This window comes from Paramisgurnus dabryanus, chromosome 10 (genome assembly GCF_030506205.2).
Source record: "Paramisgurnus dabryanus chromosome 10, PD_genome_1.1, whole genome shotgun sequence".
NCBI lineage: Eukaryota > Metazoa > Chordata > Actinopteri > Cypriniformes > Cobitidae > Paramisgurnus > Paramisgurnus dabryanus.
In genome coordinates, this window is record NC_133346.1 from 21,332,459 (window position 1) to 21,360,413 (window position 27,955).

A 27,955-nucleotide genomic window follows, 5' to 3' on the forward strand; every position below is an offset into this window, starting at 1 on the left:
ATGAAGATTACTTTAAACTTTTCCTACACACTGCAAACTTCCAAGTGCTGCAGTAGCATAGGCTACACCCCTTTTTCTTCCAGATGTTTTTGTTATTCCACACCCATGAGGATATTTCTTGCATTTTTTACTGATAATCCGGCATATTTTCGTTTCTTTTTTTCTTTTTTTAAATTAATTAACTCCAGGATTGTGGGAAAGGCGCAGACCCCACCCACCACGACCGCAGTTATGCGCGAGGCCCCTCCCACTACTGCTATGCGCTGATTCCCCGCAGACCCGCCCGCAGCTGAATGAGCGCGTGAGTGCGTGTGAGCGCTATTCAGCTCTCAGGGCCGAACAGTGTGGTGTCAGCGCATCCGGACACAGGACAGCCATGGCCCTGCTCGATCTCGCTCTGCAAGGCTTCTCCATCTTCGGATTAGTGTTGTTTATCGTCCTCTGGTTCATGCACATCGTCTCCATCATCTACGTGTAAGTGAGATGTTTCCTGTCAATGTGGCATCACTCATTTGAATCAGACATACACACAGAGAGAGAGAGAGTGAGAGAGGAAGAGATCGTATAAAGTGAGATTGCTAATAAACAAAGCTGACCGTGCGTTGCGGTGAAGCCAGCAACGCGAGCGTTGTAGTTTGTCGCGCCGCGTCGGGTGTGTATGATGGGGTGTATGGTGGGTCTGTTCAACAGGAACACGGGTTTCCTTTTCCTCGCCGCCTCGCTTTTTCACTGCTTATGTGTGTTAGCGTTAAAACACATAGACGTCTATCAGAATGTATGTATATTATCACTTGGATTTAATTAAAAATATTTATATGTTAACCAAAAAACACGTTACACCCCAGCTGGCTGTGTATTCATCTCGATCCATATCGCTAGCGATGAGTGTTAGCATAGCAACTGCGCAGTATCCGTGTTACGGTATTTCAGTCGCTAGCTGACGAACCCCCCAAAAAGCAAATTGGTTATTAAATATCTGCGAGTTTGAGTCTCAGGGGTTTCATTTAATGAAATCTGCCCCAGTTCATTTTAGATTCAGTAACGTACTCATTCTCCTACACCCGGCTTTTAACGGATTATATTTGCGTCACCAAATTTAGCAAACGCCTTTAAATTACACTATATAACGTTACTGTGATTGTCTTTTTTATGAGATGGATCAAAATATACACGACATTTGCTGTTCATCTACGTATTTAAGATTTAGTATGATTTTAAACTATCCCATCAGGTTGGTGTGCATACTTGATACTCGTACACTGTCAATGAAAAGTTTGGACACGCCTACTTATTTCTTAGTTTGAATTCTTCACAGTATAATACTTGAGGACCGTATTCAATTTTAAGACATTTGTTAACATTTCCTTCACTTTTTTCCTTATTTTAGAAAGCTTGAATTAAAAAGCTGTTTATATCTTTCTACTAAGACTGTCATTTATGCGTAAACCTTGAAATTAAAAGGTCTTCAAAAACATCAATTCGGTCGAGTATGTTTAAACTTGTCTGTCAGTGTATACTGTATCACATGATACCAAAGCTAGACTATACTGTGGTTACTACTAGGGAACAGAGGGTTGTTGGGAGTTTCCTCCGCCTGCAACAATGTGTCATGTGAGTTGACTTTCTGTCTGTCACGATCAGAGTTTACAAAAGAAGACACATGGCTTGCTGAAACTAAACCCGAAACGAGCTTTAATCTCCTGGTCGTAGTTAGACCGGCCGTGGAGGCTTGTCTTAGTTTAGACATTTGCAAACTCCCAAATGATGTGTGCATGTCCACCTGCTGATGCAAAAATGTCACGGGTTTTAAACAAGGTTGTCACGGTTTATACAACGTAAGGTTTCACGACTTCAGGAGAATAAATGCACACTTTTGCTTGAAAGTGAAAAATAAGATGCAAAATCATTTTGTAATTGTTTTCAAGACCATTCATCCTTGCAATTTTTAGGGAAAGGTAAAATTATTCAGTGGGCACCCTGCATGGGCCTATCAAGTGGAGCGGGCATCGGCCCTTATTGTTGATCTCTAGTAGATGTACGTGACCTGCTTTCTTTCTGTCTGCTTCATGTTCTCTTTGAAAGCTTTTGTGAAGCCCTTTATTGTTTTTTTTGAGCAACATTCAAGCTCAACGGCTTTGAGGTTTGCCTTTTAAAAGGTAAACAGGTCAGTACTTTGAAGGATTTTTTTAAACATTTTATTATTAATTGGAGTTTGTTTTCATTAAAAGTGGTTTGCTGCCAATACTAGAGAGCCATTATCTTTAACCAAGTCAGTAAACAAGAGAGATGACTTAAGCATGTTTACACAGGCTACCGTTTCTTTTTTCTGTTTATTATTGATGTTCATTTGACCACATCTGATAACATCTGGTCCACACCACGGGTCATTCACAAGGTTATTCACATTGATCTGTAGTCAAACTGGTACAAAAAGACTTGGGGCTTTGGGGGTGGTTGCTTTCTTGTCTCTGTAACTTGACAGTGGTCCACCTGTTGGCTGGTGTTACATTGTTCATTGATGGTGTATAGTTGGTGTTTTTCTTATTAGTTCCAATTTTGTAAGATTTAGATATATACACAGTCATCTGGAATTGTCTTTCACAATTTATTTTTGTTTTCGTGTGAATTGGGACTTTGTTCGTCGGAAATTGATTCGTTTTGAAAGTGATCTCTAAATGACAGCTAGCTGGAAACGATGGGGGCTCAGAGGTAAAGTTCAGATGTAAAGCGGGTTATTACATTTTAATGAAAGATCTTAAAATAATGTGTCCGATAACCAATTAACTGAATAATGTGTATAGCAATATGTATGTATAAATACAACAACACACTCGACAACAGCAAATGTATGCGTCTGTGCTTTTTACTTGTCTTACTGACACAAAAAAACTTTTATTTTGAATCCATGTAACTTATCTGTAGATCTTAATATGCGTTAGAAAAAAACAGGAAGTGTAAGGGTGTCTAAGACGTTTTGTTCTCATCACTTCCACTTTCAGTTATTTTCGCTCATCTGATCATTTCTGATCTCATTTGGATTTGTGCAATCACACAGAGCAGATAAAAGCGTCACTGTAACAAGCTAATGCAACGTATGTCATCATTAAATAGTCAGACTGAGAACAAATGTCAGTGTCACTTAAAGGAATAGTTCACCCGAAAATGGAAATTTTGTCAGCAATTACTCATGTTGTCACAAACCTGTATAAATGTCTTTGTTCTGATGAAAGGAATATTATTTTGAAGAATGTTTGTAACCAAACCGATCAGAGGCCCCACTGACTTCTAGGATAAAGGAATACTATTGAACCCAATGGGGCCTCTGATCTGTTTGGTTTCAAACATTCCTCAAAATATCTTCCTTTGTGTTCATCAGAACAAAGACATTTATACAGGTTTGTAACAACCTGAGAGTGAGTAATTGATGGGTGACCGAATTTTCATTTTTGGGTGAACTATCGCTTTAGCAGGTGTACTTGTTAAAGGTGACAGTGTGTGTCTTACCAGTTAACACATAGTTTGTGATGTTGTCCTATAATATAAATTTCTGTGAATTTTCTGTGCCGATACCGATGTTCGATTACTTAGAATGGCATCTACCGATTGATTGACACTGTATTATGTCATGAAATCCTAGAAGTACAGAGTGTACGTACTGCAATTCTGTTGTCATTGTTACCCAATTTAAGATACTCACACATACGCACGGTATGACTTGGTGTTGTCTCAATACTGGAATTTATTATTTCGATACTTTACCTTGGGTTGGGGTAGCAGTATTCAATACCATTTTTTGCAACATTAAGAACTTTTTATTTTTATTATAAGACAAATAAAACAGGGCAGAATTATTTCACTTTCACATTTTTAGCATGACTATGAGGTCATAGCAGATTTGTTATCCTAAGCTTCTGATGCTATAACAGAAATAGGCCTATCAATTTTTTGTTTTTCTTTAGGCCTTTAAAATAAATCTACCGGTAACTAATCTAGCTATTGGTCCATTTGTTAAAAATATTAACAATTAAACATACTCTAAAGCATTTAATAATGTAAAGTTGTTAATGTCAAAATTTTCTAATACATTTCCTAATTAAAATCAAAAGTTGTATCTTAATATTTTATAACATAAACAACAGTTGTATAACAGTAAAACAGATAAATAAGTACTTGAAGTATTGCTTTTTGCTAGTTAATGTTAGTTAATACATTAACATTTATATGATAAACAGATTATAGTGCAAATGTGAAAATAAACCTCACTGACCGAAATGAAGGTTAATAAATGACATTTTTTTTGAGATCCCGAGTCAAAGTTTTTTCTGGTCAGCTAAAATGCTTCCTCAGGAAGTCTAGAATTAAAACTTAGTGATGATTATCAATCTCTTCAAACAGGTCTGTGTGTCGGTCCTTCAAGTGCTTTGTTGTTTGAGGAAAAAGGGAACGTGAACGTGAAGCTGGGGTCGGAATGTCGATTCCATGGGACACAAGTATTTTCCAGTATCGATATTTTTGACAACACTAGAATGAGCTGATGCATTTTTCTGACGTGGCCTTTGGCTGTTTTTAAACATTCCGCTGAAGTCCCATAGTGGGAAATAAATGCTTTTATCGGGCAATACCGATATATCGGTGCATTAGCTTATGTAAATTTTTTGATTTATATCATACCTTATATAGACTTACATTTGCGTTTTGAAGGAAAGAAATTGGGTGGTGGATAAATGACAGTAGTTTCTAGTCATTGCCCTACCTACCACCAGTGTTGCCAGATTGTGCGGGTTCCCGCCCAATTGGGAGGTTTCGAATTTGATTGTGCGGGTGAAAAATGGCTTGGGCGGGTGTGCAAAATTTGGGTGTGCACACGTGCATTTTACAGGCTAATTATTTAACAAAAAACAAGTGTGCATAAATTCCATCGTGACATTACTAAACACACGCCCACCCACTGCATGTGTTTGTGTTGACGCCAGATCAGCAGAAAATCAAGATGTTGAAGTGGGAAAATATATAAAAAGTTACCGAAAGGAGTGGGAGAGTGACCCGGGCCTGAAGAATTGGTAATGCTTCTAAATCGGAAAATAGCACTGCAAATTCTGCAACACGGACTCTGGATACCATCGTATATGTTGCTTGCCACACATCAATTAATGCCGCGATGAATTTTCGGAGCATTTCAGGTGCACAGAACCAAATGTTCGGCTGTCATTACGTCAATTCTGGCACCATGAACTTCAGCCAGACTGTATACAGTTCTGAAAAGTTCAGATATTTATAGTGTTATATATATATATATATATATATATATATATATATATATATATATATATATATATATATATATATATATAGATATATATAGATATATATATATATATATATATATATATATATATATATATATATATATATATATATATATATATATATATATATATATATAGATATATATAGATATATATATATATATAGATATATAGATATATAGATATATATATATATAGATATATAGATATATAGATATATAGATATATAGATATATAGATATAGATATAGATATTATATATATAATGTATGTGTAGTGCTAGCTAAAGTATGGTGCATTAATTGTGGCAGTTAATATAACAAAATGCTGATCAGGTTGAACCAAAATGTAGATAAAAAATATTGGGGTGTTTTTTTGTGCGTTTGGGCGGGTTTTGGACAGTTTAGGGCTGGAAACCATCAACTCAGCAGCACTGTCTACCTGCATAGTAACTGGATGGGTCACAGGTTAATGTGAGGATATACAAGTTTAGTGATGTAACTCAAAGTTTCATTCATTTACTCTACGTTGATAACGCCTAGTTTCAATAATCCGGTTTGGGGAGCGTGTGATGGACTCCTTACTCACTGGGCTGCATTTCCTGGTTCTCCAGCTCCATAGGTTCTTATGTAATGCGGTTCGTCGTGTAGGGACGGGATTTGTTTGGTAAAATTTCCTTTGTGTAACACTTTCCTCTTTGCATAAAGTCGGGAAGTTGCATGATGTCATGTGACGCGTTACATTAGAGTTAAAGCGGGAACCAAAAGGAAAGCTGACAGTTCTGTAAATGACTCTGGTGAGATACTCATTCAGATACTGTTATAGACCTTGGATTGGTGGTTACACATTTGGGTATCAAGGCCACAAGTTTGAGCAATAATAACAGTAACCGCTAACAAACTGTAAAACTGACCCATAATATTTTTAGGGCATTTTCTAAGCCATTTAAATTTTGAATGATTACATCTTTGCATGTCACACGCTTGAAATGGCTAAAATGACCAAGCGTCATGCTGCGCTTCTGAAATCGTCCATGCAGTACAAATCTCAAAAAAGAAAATAATGCTTTATTCATAATGCTGAGTTTCATAGCCCAAGGGTGTCAGTGTACCATGAGCAATCAAAGCAAATTAATTCCCAATGGTTTATTAAAAATGCAGTCGATTGTTATTTTCGGAGCATGGAGATTCAAGCAGGCATTGAGGTGGACGCTTTCCCATGTCACTAATGGACCGAGACCGTGTTGCATATTTAGTAGATCGTATGAGACGAACATCTCAACCAAGAGCTGCGATGAGGAGTCACGCATGAATAGTCTTTAACAATTCTCTAGTGGATTCATGTGCAGGTGTGAGTACACGCAGGAAAGGTGTGAGGTTGTGAAATTCATCGAGAGTTTAGGAGGGCTGATATAATGTAAATATGTAGATTTTACTTTGTTTATTTTATTTTTCCTGTGTCTTTTATCTGTTATTTTATCTATATGGAAAGCACATTGGTCAACAGCTGTTGTTTCAAATTGTGCTATACAAATAAATTGTCATTGTCAAAAAAAATGGTCATTTACTGTTATATATACACAGCCTAATACACTTAAATAATTGCAACATTTTATAGTGTTTTGCACACAAACTAATTCAAACTAAATTCTCGTAAAGGCGGTCCAAGCGAATCTGTGTGATATCATTTCTTGTTGACGTTCGAAGTGTTGTCAAACAAAAAGAAGTGTAGCTAACTCCTCCAGGTGCACTGTGTAACTTTCAGAAGGACCAATTGACAGAAATGCTACATAATATACATATAACCATATTATCAGTTTTGTATTGCTATTTGCTATGTTTCCACAGTAGCCCAAACAGACAAACTGTTCTATAAAGCGCGTTTTATCACTACGTTGTCTCAGACGATGACATGTTTGTCCTGTGGCGGCTACTGTAGCTTCTTTGTGTGTTTCGAAAGGGAGGGGTGAGCTGTGGAATGAGCCGTTGGTTGCGATACACAGTCTCACCTCTAGATGCCGCTAAAAATCTACAACGTGAACTTTTTAATTCTGCTTTGGATATTTGAAAACGCGCCATTTGCCTTGACACAAGATTGTCACTGTGACTCTTTTTGAATTGTCAATATTTTCAGGAACAGGCGCATATTGGTTAAATAATAAGCCTTGCTGATGTACCTATAAAAAATTATTTAGTATTATAGGTTTTCTAGCTTGCATGAAATTTTTGGCTGTTTCAACACCGATGCTTTGGTACGAAATAGGGGCGGGCGATAAATCACCTGCGATTCTCATGCCAGGGTTTCCCGCAGCACTTTGCAGTTTGGGCGGCCCGCCTAAGATGGGAAACCCTACCGCCTTAACTAGGTTGTCCAAAATAAAAAATAAAAAAACTGCACAAAAGAATAGTGCAGACGTGCTTTACACCCCGAGCAGGCATGTGCGCCACACAGCCGAAATGAGAAAAAGACGTGGTGCGTCACTGACTGGAGCGTAACTAGCCCGTTAATAAAACATCTCAGAGAATTGTGCGGACGCGCTTCACACCAGGAGCGTGCACGCGCGCCACACGGCCGAAATGAGAAAAAGACGTGGTCCATCACTGGATAGCGAGTTGATAAAACGCGTGTCCGTGAGAACTGTAAATGGATTTGTGTTTTGGGTTAATTTAAGCCTGTTATTGTATTAGTCTATAGTTCTTGCAAATTTAAAGTTAGCTGGTGATTTAGTTGTTTGAGCAACCTGCTAGCTAGGTTGCACGTGCCTCTTGATTCAATATTGTTGAGCACTCTTGCTCACTTTATTTATGTGCATAAATTACATGCTTCACTCCTTTAAGATAATTCATCACGCAGCTATTCCCATTAGAGGTATCTGTTAAAAACATTTTAATTAATAATCTAGTATGTGTTTATTTTCTGTCATAGTTTCTTCAAAATTAAGTTTTATTTGAGTGTTTTTAATAAAAATATTTTCATTTTCATCATGACCACCCAGCCCTGCCCACCCGTCCAACCCTACCTCCTTAACAAAAAAAATTTCTTCAGGAAACCCTGCATGCTTGTTTCATCAATAAAGTCGGTTTTGTGATTAGTAGTAAATCGTCATCACCTGCTTTCAAACAAAGCACCATTTACTACAAAGAGCCGTATTTCACCGAGAAGCTATATCGGAGGCTATTTGTCCACAATTATGAACGCCATTTTGCATAGCTTCTCCTTGAAGTACGGCTCTGTGTAGTAAATGCCGCTCCATTTGAAAGCAGGTGATGGCGATCTACCACTTATTACAAAACCGGCTTTTCTAACGAGATACGAATGAGAATCGCAGGCGATTATTCGCCCACCCCTAGTACAAAATACAAACTTATCCCTGCAAACCAATCAAGCTTTGTCTTCAGTAGTCAGATTGGCAGCTACTTTTGATTTCTGCAGCTGTGGTTGCACTGCTTGCATCCGGTACAGCAAAATCTGTGCGTGTGCTGTTGTTTTGTGTGTGTGGTTTTTAGTGGATGTTGCTGCTCTTTTGAAAGCTACGCTGTTGGTTCTGTAAAGTGTTGGCAAGCGTGTTAAGAGAAACTCCAGACCCTTCTTGTGGTGACAGGAAGACAGGAAGTGCTCGAGAGGATGCTGGAATTACAAAACTGCCATAAACACAGACACGGTTAACTTGAGATTACGCGCATGATTGCACCAACAACACAAACGTGACTTTTTATGCAGTGGCCACATGCAGATCCATTTATAGCCACAATTAAAATAAACCCAAACCACTGCGTCTGTAAAAATACAGTTGCGGATTTTATCCGCTGTGACCTTCCTTATTGAGTCGAGTGACTGAGGAAAGCAAAATATCCTTTCTGTAAAACTATAGTAACCTTTAAAAGTAAACCAGTTGGATCGGTTGCTTTGCTGCAAGCATGCATCACACATCAGAGATGATTGTTCTGCTGTCATTCAAACTTTGCAGTTTGACAAACACACATACAGTCTGATGGCGTAATGTAGATAATGTGCTGTAGTGTGTCTGAGGCATTCTTTTGTACTGGATAAGAGTTTACTAAAATGTATAATATAAATTGCTGAGCAATTTTGTTTGTTATATATTTATGTTTTTCGTTTATACATTTATGTAAACTATTCACTAATATACGTTGCACTGTTTATTGCTAATAGAAGTTTTGCACTTGTTTGTTCTTGCATTCAGTCGGCCTATCTCTCTTTCCCACACGTACATGCTTCATGTTTATCTGCAGATCTGTACATTCACTGTACCGTAAAGACTACTGCATGCATACGTCAGCTTTCACGTTTAGGCTTTCTCAACACGCCATCTCTGGCTGTTGGTGTTAGCTTTAATTTGGTTACTGCAGATATCTGCTTGCAAATAGACTAACCTGCATTTGCCTCTGTGTCAGCAGTGCAGCGCAGGGATCTTGTTTCAAAATGCCAAATGCTTCACCACATTTCACCAGAGAGACTCTTACAGCAGAATTGACAAGCGTGTTTAAATGAAAAGTGTGTTTTTCAAGTGATTGGGTCTTGTCATAATCATTGCATCATTTATTTTTGAAGGATTTGCTAGGAGTGGATGTATGACATTGAGTTGTTCTCTTGATGGTGGATGCTACAATAAATATATTTTGAGGGCATATTTTGATTTTATGCAGATTAAAACAAGCTCAGATGCCAATGCCGCTACATGCCACCTACATAAAAAATGAGATGATGATATTAACCGAATGCTCTTGGCACGTATTATGTTCATCAAATAAATTAGCTTCAAATCCGCTTAATCCTGAAATACTAGTTTGTTGGCCAAATCCGTTAGTCATGTTGATTTCTCAGCAAAGTCCTCTAAGTGCACAAAAAATGTATTGCATGGATGACGGTGTACAAAACGACCGTGGATCACATTCAAACTTTCTGTCTTTTGTGAATATTTAGATCTGAATACAACCGAATGTGGCACTCATGTGAATAACAGCGCCATGTAATGTGTGGATTGGTTTATTTTATTTTATTACATTCTGACTTCATTATTTCTTACACTGTAAAAAAATGCAGCATGAAGTGTAAACAACTAGTTTGTAGTTGCATCTTTAGTGATTTTGCATCTGTTTACTATGTCTTGTCCAATGAAGTGGATTTTTAGAAGTGGGGTTTTTTCCAAAAAAAAGCTTGCATGCACTTAAAGGGTTTTGCAGCGAAAGACAGTCAAATTAGTTAAATAAGAATGAAATGACTGAAGTGACATTTGTGAAAATTTCAATTACTGATTACCTCTAATTTCCATTAAGGTAAAGTTACGGAACCTATAGTCTTTCTCATTTACAAGAAAACCCTGTTGTTGTTACAAACCTGTATACATTTCTTTGTTCAGATGAACACGAAGGAAGATATTTTGAGCAAATGTTTGGAACCAAACTGTTTATGAGCCCCATTCACTTCCATAATATTCTTTTTTCCTACTGTGGAAGTGAATAGGGCTCATAATCGGTTTGGTTACAAACATCCCTCAAAATATCTTCCTTCATGTTTCTTAATAAGGGTTTGTAACAACATGAGAGTGAGTAAACCATTACAGAATTTTCCTTTTGGGGTGAACTGTCCCTTTAATTGTTATTTGTTTAATCGTATTACTTTCTGTTTTAATTTTAGCCGACTGCATCTCAACAAGAAGGCCACAGACAAGCAGCCGTACTGTAAACTGGCCGGGGTCTCGCTGCTGAAGCCCCTCAAAGGTGTGGATCCCAATCTAATAAACAACCTAGAGACGTTCTTCGAGCTGGATTATCCGAAGGTATCGTCCTGTTACTACTACTACTATACAATAACTACCGCTGTGTTCTGGGTGATAAATTTAAAGGTGCAATGTGTCGATTTTAGCGGCGTCTAGCAGTGAGATTGTGAATTGCAACCAATGGCTCAGTTCACCGAAATGCATAGAGAAGCTATGGTAGCCGCCACAGGACAAACATGTTGTTTACAAAACAGTGATCTGTAGGGCAGTTTGTCTGTTTAAGGCTACTGTAGAAACATGGCGGCACAAAATGGCGACTTCCATGTAAGGGGACCCGTGGTGTATGTAGATAAAAAATAGCTCATTCTAAGGTAATAAAAACATAACAGTTCGAGTCTTTATCCACCACTGATAATAAAGTTATGTTTATTTTATTGAATTTCTGTCAAAAGATCATCCTAAAAGTTACACACTGCACCTTTAAACAAACTTAAACTACAGAGCATAACTCATATAACACCGTTCCTGCTGTGGACATGAACGATACCTTTAATGGTGCATCATGTATTTATTTGTGCCTGTAAGGAATCGTCTAGCAATCGCCCAAAACACCCTGTCAACCTTTTAGGTACTGCATGCGATCATGGTTGCTGTTTCTGCACACATTTTCTTCAGGACATCTCGTCTGTATTTATACAGAGGATGCATTAAATATCATCCACAAAAATGTTATTTTCTGTTTGTTGTTCAACTCAGCAACGCGTGATCTTAAATCTTAAAATAAATAGCTACGAATTAAGCATCTTTTGTGTGGTTAGGACCTGATTGGTTACCTTACATCCAGTACGTGCCCCTGTATAGCTCAGTGGTGGAGCATTGCATTAGCAGCGCAAAAGGTCATGTGTTTAACCCAGACAACACTCGTTAAAAAGAAATGTGTACCTTCGCACTGTTAGTCGCTGCCAAATGCATTTATGTCTTCAGTATGTTTTTACGCCCTCTCAGTTTCATAAAAATTCCTAATTTTCACAATAGGGGATTATCACGAATAGGGGAAGTATTTGTACTTCATTACTTACATTCCACCACTGCCTAATAGGATGTTACCCAAGATACCTGCGCTCTTGTCAGAAGCATCATTTATTGCGATCTCTCACATGATCGCAGCTTCAATAATTTCCTAATTCTGCCTCGATACACACTTGTTAGGCTGCATAAATAAACACTTTCACTTTTTGGTGGATGTAATTAGGTTGTACAATTTCTTGTTTTTACTATTTTACGATGGAATGTCAAGAGAGTTTTTATTACTGTGTTTATCACGGGCGCTGGATAAGAGAATGCATCACTTCTGTAGTAACGTAGACCCGAAGCTGTTGACTGGGAAAGGCACTTAAGCACTCAGTATTTTTATGGTATTATCTTACTGACTTGAACGCTGCATGCCACCTGTTAATGGACATACTATAACTGCAAAAAAAAAAAACTTAACGAGGCTTGAACGTTGAATACAATATTCATCCGTTACATACTGTTGTTACTTTACAGGATTTATTGGGATTTATGCCTGGTTTGCAGCCTGGTTGTACTCATCTATACCTTTTTAGCTGTTTGCATTTAAACTTGAAATAGACCAGAAATGTTTTAAGTTAATATTGTTGACTCTCCCCATTTTTTCGATAGCACTTTACAATAAGGTTGCATTATTAGTGAATGCACTAGTTGAAAAATAGCCATAAATATTTGATTATCAAATTTTTGATTCTGAAGTCAAATTAGATCTGGGTGTTTCACATTATTAGTCTTAACACTTAAAATTCACACATTCGATCAGGATTTGTGGCAGCTGTCTCCACTTTTAATGAAGAGGTTACGTGCACCCGACAGAAAGGCGCAGGATGTGTCTCCTGATAATACATACTTATCTTTGTTGCCGAGCGCTGGCACCATCTAATTACATTGTTTCTTTTTTGCATCCTGACTTGCTTTGGATAAATCATTAAAGCTTTTCTGATGAGCATCTTTTCCAGGTAGTCCGGCTCTGTGAACCGAGAGCTCCCGTTGGACGATCTGCGTCAGAGTGATGCATTTGCAAGAAGTCCTCAATTAAAAAGATTTGTTTTCAAAATGCATCATACCATAAACCACAGGCCCTACATGAGATCATGTAGAAATGTTATCAGTAATGGTCCTCCGTATAAATGCATTGATATTTAAAAAAAAAACTCAAATTAGTATGCAATTCAAAACCAAGCTAAGAATCAGTTCATTAGGGTTAGAATGTGTTAACTGTCTTCAGGAACGTAATGTTCATTCGCATTTGGACGCTATCATGATGAGTCACCCATGAATGCAGGTTAAACAGGTTGGAGATCATTATGTTCAGCAGGTTTAATATTGACAGAGAAAGAAAACCTTCGGTCGGCTTTCCCATCCACCACGTAAGGGGTCTGGATTGTGTATAAAGTGAGCTGACAGAGTGCATTATTTCTGCAGTAGCGCATTCAGACGTGCCGTATCGCAGATGGGACATTCTGTTCCATTTTCCGCTCATCAGGAAACTGTCGGAGCAGACTGATGTTGATTCCCATTGATGCGTTTCCTTAGTGTTAACCCCTGTCTCCAGTGTTGATTGGTATTTAGGTCAGTGTTTCTTAAATTTTTTTGTTGTTGTCCCCCCAATTTATCTCCAATTTGAATTAAAAAATGTAATAATACAATACAGTGCTGTTGGTTAGTAGCCAGTTAGTAGAACAACTTGCACACTGAACCTCAGAGAAGTAAAATCACAAAATGTAAATCTTCCAAACAGGTATAGACACACATGAAGTTGACAATAGTTCAACTTGTAAAAACTTATCTTGAGGCCCCTATATATCGAAGCATGCATCAACGTGGTCAGATGAAGCTTTAAGACAGCAAAAAGCTGCTTGGTTTTGAAATATGTAATTTTAAACATCCCCTTAGGCACGTCAGTGGCCGAGAAAAATGACATGATAATCGTCTATCTGTGAAGGAAGTGGTGAAGGAATGTTATGCAGTTTTTTATTAGGCTTCAAGTTAATCACTCCAACTGCTTGTAAAGTTATACATCTCTCCTAAAGAGGACATGGGCTAGTCATACATTTGATCTAAAGGGACTTACGGTTCATACAACTCTACATTTATCAGTGTAACCTCATTCACACAGTACCTGATCACGGAAAAATCTCATAAAATTGCCAATGTGCCTTCTGTTTGAACGAAAACACGTCCCGTAATTGATTCTGGATTCGCTGCCGTAAAGGGGACTTAAGGGCTCGTTATAGTTGTGCGTAGGTCCTACGGCGTAGCCACGACAATGTAGGTTCAGCATCGGTTTATACTTTTGCGTCATCGTCCGTGTCGACGTGCAAGCACACCCGCAGACCGCTTGTTGGCAGTATCCACATGTGTAACCACAGTAGCAGCGCAACCGTCAATGAAGAAGCATCTTGGCAAACGAAGAAGAAACAGCAACTAGTTGTGTATGATTTGAGAAGACAAGCAATGATGAAAGTAAATAAACAGCGACTTTTGTTGCAGTTTGAGTTAAATCACTCCTCAACTTGGCCCATCTTTGTTTTCTCCGTCGCAAACGGAAAAACCTACGATGCAGTTTTTTTACCTGACGGGAGGGATTCTGGTGGACCAATCACAGCGATTGCGGTCTGCGTAGAACTGACACACTGTTAAAATTTTTGAGAGGTGCACGTTAGGCTATGCACAGGCTACAGATAACCTACGGCGTAGAGCTTACGCATGACTGTAAATCACTTTAAGTAACATTGCCGTAACATTTACGGAAAGCGTCCTGTGTGAACAAAAGGCAGGAACAATGCCGTGGGGCGGGGGCTTGTGAGGGTGTGTGTGTGTCATCGCAACAAGAAATTATCGTTCAGCTCTTTGATGGGGGTTTTAAAGGCTGATCAACATTTACAACAAAAATGTCTGCAAACTGTAATGAAGCCGATATCAAAGAGCTTGAAACTAAATTAGAAAATATTTTTTAACCCTAGTTAGTGTGTAATGTTGCTATAATAGCATAAATAATACCTTTAAAATGATGAAGCCCAAAATTCACCGCCAGGCGATATATTTTCTTTAACAGAATTCCCCTTTCAAAGCCTACGGCGACCAGCTGGTTTGGACTACACTCCTCTATTTCCCGAATGTATGACGTCAATAAAACAGTTTTTTGACATAATCTCCGCCCACAGGAATACGTCAGTCGCCAGCTAGGCTAACGGCAAGCTAAGCTGCTGTCAAATCACAACACACTAAACAAACTACACAATCAGAACTCCATACGTATTTCTGAAGGAGGGACTTCATAGAACAAGGAAGACATCAGCCTGTTTTTAGGACAGTGAAAACCGCGCTATACAGAAAAGTAAATTGTGCAAAAAATTATGCATTTTTTACGCATGAAACGTGAACACATGTTATATTGGGCACTGTAAACACAATCAAAGCTTTTTACACATACAAATCTGAATAATCTTTAATCCTCAAAGTCAATTAAATAACTTCCGCCTTTTAATCGATTACACAAAGCTTTGGCGTCCATAAAAGACAATGTCTGATTATCCTTAATAGCTACAATGGACAACCAGTGTGTGTATTTACATGCTATGCAAATAGCATCTGCCAAAAATAAAATGCGACAAAGCGGCAGTATACGACCCACGTAACCATCAGAAGGAAACTGCTGAAAAAGTCACTCGGATCTCTATAGTAAGCTTTGTCCTCAAAAAGGCTCTGTGATTTGAACTCAAAACACAACATGGCCCGAACTCTATTAAATGTATCAATAAAGAATGCCAAAAAGCCACATGACTGATCGAAAGCTTCCAGGAATGGCCGTTTGTGGAATTGTATGAAGACTTGTCGTATCAGAAAGTTAAACAACAGGCATTGTTTATGACTAAAGAAGCCACTCCCCCTCCTGTCACTCCATAATACTTCATAGCCACCACGTTGCCATGACGATGACACCGGACCTGGGAGCAGAGAGACAAAGGGTCTTTTCTGTGTGCCCAGAGATGTGCGAATGTGGGATTCATGTGGGACAAACTAAGTAAGCACAATAAAAAGTTTTCTTAATGTAGTAAACGCCAAAAAAGGGCTTAAGATCCCCAAGGGCACAATGTGTCGTATTTGCAACTCGCATTCCTAACCCACCTTAAGCTGATGTCTCTCCCACGCATTATTCATTTAAAGGTATTGGTGTCTATTCCAAGAAACTTGATTTGCAAAAAACTCCGTGTTGTTGCCTGTTATCAAAGTGAACTGTGTCGAACTGGGAGCGGATTGGTCGGCATCAAGGCAGACAACAATATACGTTAGGTGTGTCCTTTCAGAGAACTCTGAAGGCAAACAAGCTTGTATTAGGCCAACCACCATGGCACACAGTAATGCCACACAGTCCCATTCGTGAACAAACGTCTCTGTGAAGCACATCAGATGACAACATTACTGCAAATATTAGTTCTTGCTTTAATGACTCCTAATTGTCTTGACATAAAGGGAACAAATTTTAGCATTCACCGGTCTCCTTAGAAGCATTTATCTAAGCCAAACACCTAACTTGTGTTGTCCAGCCCTCCATAAACATTGCCATTGGTTGGGATTGTGTTTAATGTTTGAATATTGATAACATGTAAAAGAACTTGGGCGTTTCTTTATTGATGTTCCTGTGTATAGACCTATAGTGACAGTGTGAAAATGCGTGCTTTTGTTTAATCAGTCCACCACGTTCGACAGTGGACATACATGACTCGCAGGGAGAACTTGAAGGATCAATTTATTTTGAAGTCCCCCTGTACTCGATTTTTTTTTTTTCAGTTAAAACTTCATCATAATAACATATGTAACAAAAATTCTGTCACGGTAATTTTCTTTATGCTTTCAAACAGCTTGAATGTAACTGTACACCTTGCGTCATTTAGTATACACCGGTCTATGAATATGCAAATTAGTCTCCACCTCTACTCAATCGCGCTGAAGCAGTCGTGCTGTGTTCGTTTCAATGCCGAGTCTATGCGGTATCCATACATGATATCTATGGCTCGAACTACTGATTTCCTCGTTCAACTGTGATTGTTACATGTGTTTGACGCAGGAAACTGATGCGATTTCAAACTGCGGGAATGAGACGGTCTCCAATTTTATGTAGAAAATACTCAGCAATGATGTTGAATGATGAATTTGCCCACCACATAGACATATAAACAACAATAATAACTTTGCCAAAAACTTCACGAAAGTTGGACTTTAGGACTGACCTGAAGCAACCATTTTGTTCTGAATTTTATGTACATTTTCTGTTTAAATTTTAATAGAGTTTAAAAGATATATATGGTCATTAAAAACCGATTTTAAAATGACAAAGCTGGTGGTGGCTCAAGACTTTTGCACACTTCTGTATATATTCAGATTTTCTACATTCATTTTTGTTTTAAGTTTATCAGGGGCAAAATGATTGACTGCGATGGGATCAACTAGAGTTTACTGAAGCTCAATTTCAATAAATGAATGCCTTGAGGAGAAACCGATTTTAAATTGGATAAATTGAAAGCGTCAGGGACAAACCACGAGAGTGCATACCGCGACACACTTAACAGCTGAAGATCTGGCGCCCATGAAATCCTCGCAAATCAAGATTGCATTCCACTGCGTCATGTACGTGAAGGCATGTGTTCAAGTCCCAGCAGCCTAAGGCGATCAACACGTTTACTTGTCTCTTTGTCGTCTTTGCACATGAATTTGAATTCGTGTAGCTCGTTCGGGAAAGCATTGCGTCAGAGGTTGTGGTTTCGATCTCAAGAAACGCATGTACTGATAAAAATCTATTTTGAATGGACTGTAGGTCGCTTTGGATAAAAGCATCTGCCAAATGAGTACATGTAAAGTTATTGTAAATATTCACAATAGGAGCTTTTTCTTTCTGGTATGACAAACCGTAAAGCTTTCGATTTATCATGTGGCTTTTCTTGCTTTCTTCACAGATACATTTAATAGACTTTGAGCCGTGCTATGTCTCGAGCACGAAGCATTGAGTCTTTTTGTAGACGAGGAAATAGCAAGATCAATATAGAATCGAAAGAGACTATTTTTAGAGGCGTTTTTTCTGATGCATCTTATTTTTAGCAGATGTTGTTTTTGCTATATTGTAAATTCAGAGTGCATTGAGTTTACTGTTCGATTTGCACTGTGGTGTTTATAACAATGTATGCATGCATAATGTTACGAGCAAACACTGTACCATAAACCATCTTGGTGCTAACATAACATAAGTGACTTATTTTTCAATATGCAAATTTGCTAACATGACATTGCTATTTACAAATGTGATATTTTTTGCGCAATTTTTTTGCATAGTCTTCTGGTTGTTTTTAAGAAGTAAGGCATGTCATATAACCAGTCTTTATTGGCATCTGTGTAATTTGATCGGCGTCCAAAAACTGACAGGTACATTTGTTAAAATACATAGCATATGATATACGATATGGGATGCATATTTTACTTCCTTCTAAAGATAAGCCACATTTTATGCCATATTTACTGCTGTTTATTACAGAGCTATATCATGCTGTCATAAACATGTATAGCGTATTTACAGTATCTGTTGGTAATTGAATCGTGTTTATTAACCAACTAATGTAGGTCAGTTTATCTCATCCTTTGCATTTTGTTTTCCACAGTATGAAATTTTACTCTGCGTCCAAGACCATGATGATCCAGCCATCGATGTATGCAAAAAGTTGCTGGGCAAATATCCGAACGTCGATGCAAGGCTATTCATAGGTGAGTATCTGAAATTAAACCTTCTTTCGCTTTGAACAAATCCAAGGTAAAGCGAAACACAAAGCAGCCTCCACATCCTTCCCTCGTTCCACACGGATTCGTCCGCTAGTTATTTTAGTCGCCGTACAGGGAAAACCCTCGAGCTCCGAGGAGCTGCTTAAGAGACATTTGTCAACCCACGTGTGTCTACTTCAACTCATCTGTGTAAATGTAAATGTAGATGCCGGAGTGGATATTGATTCTTGTTCATTAGGAACAGCTGGTGCTTTCTGGCTGTTGTCTCTCAGGGGTCCTGTTATCCGCCCCGCTGCCTCCAAAACGCTCCGTTTCCGCTGGGGACGTCAACCGCTGAAGTCTTTCTAGAAAACACGATGTCAGTGAAGGTTGTTTTGGGTTCAACATCTCAAAGTCGTTTACCACGCTTGTCTTAACCAGCATATCAAACAGCATCACGAGAAGGATAACCAGCATCATGGATACCCAAAGCATCATTTAGTGTTTGCAGTAAGGGTTTACGCAAATAGGCTTTTTTTATAAATGTTAAGTGATATTGGTGACCTAGAATTGGTGTCAGCTAGTGGGGCATGGCGTTAGCAGCACAAAGGTTGGGGGGTTGATAAGGTAACACATATAAAGAATGGTTAATACTTTACAATAACGTTGTATTTGTTAAATGCATTAGCTAACAATGAACAATATAGTCTTTCCATCATGTATTAATCTGGGTTAATGCAAATGCAATTGATCATGGAATGAAAGTGCATTAAGTAAAGTAGGGTTGCAACTTAAGTATTAGTAAATGCTCAAATTAACATTGATTCATAAATGCTGTTAGTTTATGCTTCAAATGCACTGTAAGTGGTAGGGCTGTGCAATTAATCGTTTATTTTTATTTTAAAATTTTTGATTTGAACGAATACCAAAACTAGTAATAGCACAATATATTGCAGAGGCCGATATATTGGATGATATTTGGATATGTTTTTATTATCCGCATCGGACGATAAATCTTTTCAATTGAACAGTAAATTTCTCTATTACTTAAATTTGATGTTTGTTATGAAAAGACACTGTATGTAAACTCAAAGTCTGACAGACCAATCATTACTCACGTTTTAACATGACGTTATGTTGTGTCACACACAACACCCCACACTATTTCAACACACTTATTCAAACAATACCGTGAGATGTCAGATACACATTAATTATGTCTTGTAAATATGTTTAAGTACTTTTAAAGGGTATATTTATAAATATTATGCATAACAAATGTTTGTCTCTTATTTACTGTAATAACATTTGTCTTATATCGGCCAATCGGCCATACTTTCTTAATACCGGGACCGGGCATTAAAAAAACCCATTTCGGTCTACCTCCAAGTAACCAAAACAAAATAAAAGGTAAAACAATTATAGTGTGATTAAAATGTAAATTGCGTGTTGCTGGACCAATGTGTTTGTAAGGCACTTCAAAGGCACCACACGTGTAGCCTATTGCAACAGTTACTTAAAGGGACATTCCACTTTTTTAAAAATATGCTTATTTTCCAGCTCCCCTAGAGTTAAATATTTGATTCTTACCGTTTTGAAATCCTTTCAGCCGATCTCCGGGTCTTGCACTAGCACTTTTAGCATAGCTTAGCACAATCCATTGAATCTGATTAGACCATTAGCATCGCACAAAAAATAAAAGTTGTGAAGAGTTCACAACTTTTAATTTTCTGTCGGTCTTAGTACATGATGTAATTACAGAAGAGTCAAGTTTTAAATAGGAAAAATATCAAAACTCTTTGGTTGTTTTTTGCCCGATGCTAATGGGCTAATCAGATTCAATGGATTATGCTAAGCTATGCTAAAAGTGGTAGCGCCAGACAAAGAGATCAGCTGAATGGATTCCAAAATGGTAAGAATCAAATATTTAACTCTAGGGGAGCTGGAAAATGAGCATATTTTCAAAAAAAAAGTAGAGTGTCCCTTTAATAAATAAATGCATTTTAAATAAATGCATGTTTTCAAAGTCACAGAATCATCACGGTAAAAAAATTGTGATTACGATTTTAACCAAAATAATCGTGATTATTAGTAAGTGGCGTCATGTGTAAAAGCATCTTCCAAATGCATAAATGTACATTTTTATTTCAGGAGGAAAGAAGGTGGGAATCAACCCCAAAATAAATAACCTTATGCCGGCTTACGAAGGAGCAAAGTATGAACTCGTCTGGATCTGTGACAGTGGTATTCGGGGTAAGTTGGCTAACCTTGTTAAATGTAAGATTATGCAAATTCAGATTATGCAACAAAACCATTCTTATATAATACATTGCTCAGTGGTAGAACATGTGTTAGTAACGCAAAAGGTCATGGGTTTACAGGAAATCCAGGAAACACACATACTGATATAAACGTATACACCTTTTAATGCACTGTACGCCACTTTGGATAAAAGCACTTGTAAATTAAATTAAAGGAACAGTATGTAAGACATTTATATAAATGAATCATAAAATGGTCCTGATATGTCACTAGACATTAAGAAATCATTTTCATTTTCCTATACTTATATCACTGACAACAGTGGTCCGGCAAGGATATTGTCATTTAAAAAGTGGAGTTGCAGCCCTCAACTGATGTTTATGTTGTCATTTTGTGTATTGCCCACCAGTGTGATTGCAGTACCAGTTTTAGCCACAATCCTACATACTGTTCCTTTAAACGTACATAAGCCCATATTTCTTTCAAATGAATGCATTCAAAATGTAATGCTTTTGCTTAAATTTGGCAAAATATGTTTCAAGGCCACTGTTTCATAAATTGTCACTGCCACTGTAAAGTTACCTAGGGACAAATTCCCTCAAAATAACATATCTGGGCCTTTTTTAGGATCAGTATTACATCACAGAGCAAACAATCCTATTAGACCAAAAAATATATTGAAGAGTATTTTCCTCTTTTATTTCAAGTGACATGTTTCAATGAGATTAACCCTTGAACAACTACAGGTATAAGACCGTGCTAATCATAATCTAATTTTCAACAGTAAAGCCAGACACACTCACTGATATGGCCAGTCACATGACCGAGAAGGTTGGATTGGTTCATGGACTGCCTTACGTAGCAGACAGACAAGGATTCGCCGCTACATTGGAGCAGGTCAGAATCTTTCATATCGACTTTTTGACCTCTTCAACTTTAATGAAAATAGAGACACTGTTGTTTATTGTAACAAGGTCTGTGTTGTAGTTTAGCTGTTGAGTTGTGGCTCTGTTGTTAGTAGAAACTTCCAAACTGAAATAGGACACCATATGGTGAAGTGGCCTTGTGCCTCAGGACTTTTGCCAAATCAATGCAATATTTAAATTGTAGGAGATATGAACGCATCCTATGTAAAATCCTGCAGGTGTATTTTGGGACATCGCATCCACGTTCCTACATCTCGGCAAATGTGGCGGGAATCAAATGCGTCACGGGAATGTCGTGTCTCATGAGGAAGGACGTCCTGGATCAGGCCGGCGGTCTGATCGCCTTCGCACAGTACATCGCTGAAGATTATTTCATGGCCAAGGCCATCGCAGACAGGTTTGTCAGTGTGTCCTTTGTCAAAATATCAGTACGGAGTGCTTAAGGCTTACAGTAACGCATGCTCTCAGGTCATTTTTTATTGCTTTGTTATTGTAGAGCACATTTAAAAGATTAAAACGTAAAAATATGTCACTCTTTATTAATAACTTTTTCTTGTATTCAATTGTTATTGGATTAAAGAATTAATCTAAACAGTGTATGCAATATTTGTATTTAATGTATAGCTATAAAAGATGAGGGTTTTAAAAAAACAATAAGTATATGAGGAACAACATGAGAGGTTTTATTTTTTTCGTCAACCTACCTCTTAATGTGGGTTCAGTATCACATCCTATTTATATATATTTTTAACGAACCACATCCGTAGTGTTTTAAGCTGCAGTCGCAGCTCCTGTTTTCATCTGTGGCATACAGTGATGTGTTTTCTCTCTTTCAGAGGATGGAAATTTTCCATGGCAACACAGGTAGCCATGCAGAATTCGGGCTCGTACTCCATTGCGCAATTCCAGTCGCGCATGATCAGGTACGACGCTTGCTCGATCAGCATTTATTTTTTATGTAGGAACGTGTGGTTGCATGGGTTAGTTTTGCTGCTTTCTCGCAGCATGGTGGCTTGATTAAGGTTTTCGTTTAAGCTTAGGAATATAAACACTTATAAATGCTTATTTAACTCTTCAGATGGGCCAAGCTGAGAATCAACATGTTGCCGGGCACCATCGTTGAGCCCATCTCAGAGTGCTTTGTGGCAAGTCTCATCATTGGCTGGGCTGCCCATCACGTTTTCCGATGGGACATCATGGTCTTTTTTCTGTGCCATTGCCTGGCCTGGTTCATTTCAGATTACATTCAGCTCAGAGGAGTACAGGTAAGACCCTGCCCCTTGTTCGAACTCTGAAACATTTTGGCCATGCATTTAGTCATGCAAATAGCTATTTAGAAATTATTTTATATGCTAGTTAAGATTAACAGTTAATGCAAAAAGTAAAGGCAGCCGTATAAGCCCGGACAGTGTGATTGGGACCCCGAAGCAGAGGGTCTTGTATCACACTGTTGGGGCTTATTTCACGATAACAAATGGCTGCCTGTACACTGTCCAGCTTATTACACAGCTATTTACCTCATAGGGAAGGTAAGGAACATTAAATATTGATTTTAATAAATTATTTTTAACAAATCCGTTTACTTTCCGTATAAATGTCACAAACACACAATTTTTAATTAATTTTTTTTAAATATAATGTCATATGTTATTAAAATAAATATTTATGGTTTATTTTTGTGTAATATTAAACTATTCCTGTCAAAATGATTTGCAGCATTCGGGTTACCGTGTGTTATTAGTTTTGAGGGGTAAATGTCATGACTAGCCAATCAGAATCAAGCATTCCAATGAGCCGTGTAATAATCAGGGCTGTCAAAAGATGAATCACGATTAATCGCATACAAAATAAAAGTTTGTTTTTGCATAATATATTTGTGTGCACTGTGTGTAATTATTTTGTATATACAAACACACATGCATGCATGTATTTAAGAAACACTATATATATATATATATATATATATATATATATATATATATATATATATATATATATATATATATATATATATATATATATATATATATATTATATGTAAAAAAATATATATATATATATATATATATATATATACATGAATAAAAAGGTTTTTTTAATTTTTGCGTGAACTAGCTGCATCACAAAAAAATTATTACTAGGGCTGTCAAAAGATTAATCGCATACATAATATATGTATATTTAATATTTATAAATTTATATATTACTATTATTATTATTATTTATATAGACCATTTCAAAAGATGTAAACAACACTGGTCCAGAAGCACTTCCTGTTTCTGTTTTTTAACACTAGATAAACGTTGGGATAAAATAAACCAACAGAACATATACACCTGACTTAATTGAAGTTAAACAAACATCTTAAAGATAATGATATATGTGAAATTAAAAAATAACTGTCACAAACTGTAACAGGAAGTGTTTCTGGACCAGTAGTGTTTACATCTTTTGAACTGGTCTATATATATATATATATATATATATATATATATATATATATATATATATATATATATATATATATATATATATATATATATATATATATATTAAATAAATTAATATTTATTTATTTATTTATTTATTATATGCAGCTAGTTCACATCCAGTACCTTTTTGTAATCCTCTGCTTTCCCCTTTCTCGACCATTACTTTCAAAGGGCGGTCCTCCATCTTTCTCCAAGCTGGACTACGCAGTAGCCTGGTTCATCCGGGAGTCCATGACGATTCAGATCTTTCTGTCCGCTCTTTGGGACCCCACGATCAGCTGGAGGGCGGGCCGCTACCGGTTGCGTTGCGGAGGTACGGCCGAGGAAATTTTGGATGTTTAACCAGCACCGGGTGCCAAGGACTAATGCGCCGGTTCTAACAAGAAAAAACACAGGACTGTGAAGACATGAGTGCAGATGGACAATTGAACTGAAAACTGAGTTTTATTCCAACTTCTGATAGTTTTTAACCTGTGACTTTAGCAAGCTTGAATAGATAATTTATGTTCTGGGTGCTTAAGTTTTTCTTGTGAGGTCTTTAAACGGTTTGAGGCCTCGTTCTAGATGAGCCAAAAGTTGTGAAGGGGTGCGGAAGAAATAACAATGGAAATGGTACTCTGTGATGTGGCCGCACTTTACCGCACTTCAACGGACATCGCAATTTTAACAAAAGTGCATCTTTTTGTTTTTTGTTTTTAAATGTCCTGGTAACACGTACAACCATTTTATTGTATCAACGCTACAGCTTTTAACCATAACATTAGCACGAAAGTGTTTCTAAGTCACGTCAGGAGAAAATCAAACGACTGAAACGTTTAAAAACGGCAATGAATCACTGGCTTATCACAGTGTTTACTCACATGTAAAGCACTCTTGCCATATTTTATAAATGCGTGGACTTTCGAATGCTCAAAAAAGATCCGTTCGGGTCCATTTTATGTTTACTTACAGAGCAATACCTTATAGGACGAGGTTGTCCGTGAGGGGGAACAGTGACAGCGGATCGTGTACAGGAATTGATCTATCCTTAAATGTCACTAGGCTTGTAAATGCTCAAGGAAAAGTAGAACAGTATTGAAACACGAGGTATAAAGAATAAGTTTGAGCTTAAGTTACTAATATTTTCAGATTTAATCGACAATTTTGTGCCATCTGAGAAGTTAATATTTTCATTGTACCTTTGGCATCTTCAATGCCAACACAATAGGTCATTACCTTACTTGTTCTTTCGTGTAAACGCGCTTGGCGCTCTCGTTCCAGGACCAGGGTTTGCTTAACACATATCAGGGCATTTTTCCCGCACCGCTTTCGCTCTGTCAGTATTTCCTGCAATTTTTTTTTTTAAGTGCACAGATTTGCATAATCACTAAAATTGTCCAAACATTTCATTTCGCCAGTTTAACCCATAACGCAAACGCTTGAACGTGTTTTTTTATAATTCGGCATTAGTCGACTGACATGATGACTGAAATGGCAGATACATGGTGACAAGTTTACAATCTGATTCATTTCAATCAATCTGGTATAGTGCGATATTCGATCATTTCCTTGTTCCTTAAAGTTTACGTAAAGTCATTTAGCGTCGCAAACAGTCGAGCTACATTCACAAAACGCTCTTCATTCTCTTCACCTTTGTTTACCCCTCAGAGTCATCAGTTTAAGAACTGCTTGCTTGGTTCCAAGAAGCTTGGGCTATTGTTGACAAACCACTTTTTCTTCATTCCTTCAACTCTCGCTACAGGTTTCGGATTCATGGCTTTATCGTTAAGGACCCATGCCAACAATGGCAGTATTGTTACAAAGATCATCCACTCCTTAACTCTCGTCGTGATTCACAAACCACGGTGTGCGACTATGAACATGTTGGGTTGGCATGAGCAATGTGTTTGTCCCTTGATTGCATCAGAGTCGTTTTATCCCAATGCCAGAATGTTTTTATAAAAACCTTTTTTTATTATTCGAATGAATTTGTTTTTGTGAAAACTTTGGGCTTCACCATTTAAAAAATAAAGTTGCGTTTTGTGCACAAGGCCGGGAAATATATACCATTCGACTAACAGTTTGGGGATAAATCATTTAGCAATAAAAACGAGTAATACTACATTAAGGCTGTGAATCAAAAGCTGTTAGCTTACGAACTCATTTCTTTTTTTAGGTTCAGTACAATAAACATTTCAGATTTTGTTTATCGTTAATAGCGGGCCTTGTTCGTAAAACACGAACTGGAGAAACATTCGCAAAATTTTCCGTAAGAAATGTTTCGCATTAAATTAAATAATTGCGCACGTTTATGCTTTGACTAAGGCATATGAAATTCATTGCAGCGATTTACCCAAGAAATGATTTTTATGTAAAAATATAAATTTTTTGTTTTTTATGAATGAGGCCCAAAGTTTTGTTGCTTGCCATCACTAAATGTACTATTTTACTGCATTTACACACGCGACTACATTTGGTTTTGTCTTTCTATGGTTTATCAGTACCTATAGACCGCAATAGAAAACAAAACCAATTTGGTTAGAGAAGAGGAAGCCCGGACTTTTCGACAGTTCCTCTGCATATCCGCTGGTTCTTATTTTGTGTTTGTACAAAGGTGTCAATAAGAAACTTGTAAATTGACCTCATTTATGAAAAGTCTACAATGCACTGTAAATTTCCTATTTAGACTTTTCCTCTTTGCGGACCATGCTGACTTCTGCTTATGACCTTTATTGATATTACAGTTCTCGAGGGATTGTATTATCAAAACTGTGGGGAGTTAGACTTTTTTTCTATACGTGTACAGCTGTATCTTTGTCGAACGTGTTTTATAGATGGCTGGTGACCCACGTGGTGTCGTGTGAAGTAAGAGTGTGCCAATTCTGCACATTTTCAAACCCTGGACGCTTAAATCCACCTTGTGATGTGTAGGTGGGCGGCTCGTCAAGACGTTGAGCCAAAAAAGTTTTAAGTGTCACATCATATGCTGTGTTTAAAAGATTTACACATTACAGTCTACTAATGCGGCGTATCCTCGCTCATTTATCATGGCCAGGAGAAACTACTGCTACATGTTTCCCATACAGTCACCAGTCACAGCCGCCGAAAAAAAGTCTGGTTGTGATCCACTGCTTATGTTTTATGTGCTGTAAAGATTTTTTTTTAAAGAAAATGTACAGTTTATTTATGAAGTTTGGTTGGAAACCATTACATACGCTGCGTTATGTAGCTTAATTTATCAAGTGGTTGTTTTTATCAACGATTTTAGTTTCTATTTCGGCAGTAGGAAGGATGAAAAGACGTCAGTTTTGGGATATTTTGTGTTTATTTTGTAGATGTCGTGTATGTACAATGTTGATGAAGAATGCGTAACCACAGCTGGAAACTGTGTTACTACAGATAAATTAAAGCTTTATCAAGCAATTGAAAA

At 37.5% G+C, this 27,955-nt stretch overlaps 1 protein-coding gene across 1 annotated transcript; it reads left to right on the forward strand.

Moving 5' to 3' along the window:
- Window positions 1-265: 265 nt before the first annotated feature.
- Window positions 266-27,955, forward strand: ugcg (UDP-glucose ceramide glucosyltransferase). Its single transcript, XM_065290363.2, has 9 exons — window positions 266-474; window positions 10,964-11,105; window positions 18,770-18,872; window positions 21,018-21,119; window positions 21,913-22,025; window positions 22,273-22,451; window positions 22,891-22,977; window positions 23,133-23,319; window positions 24,718-27,955. Exons 1-9 carry the CDS (start codon window positions 377-379, stop codon window positions 24,886-24,888), a joined length of 1,182 nt encoding a protein of 393 aa, XP_065146435.1. The 5' UTR covers window positions 266-376; the 3' UTR covers window positions 24,889-27,955.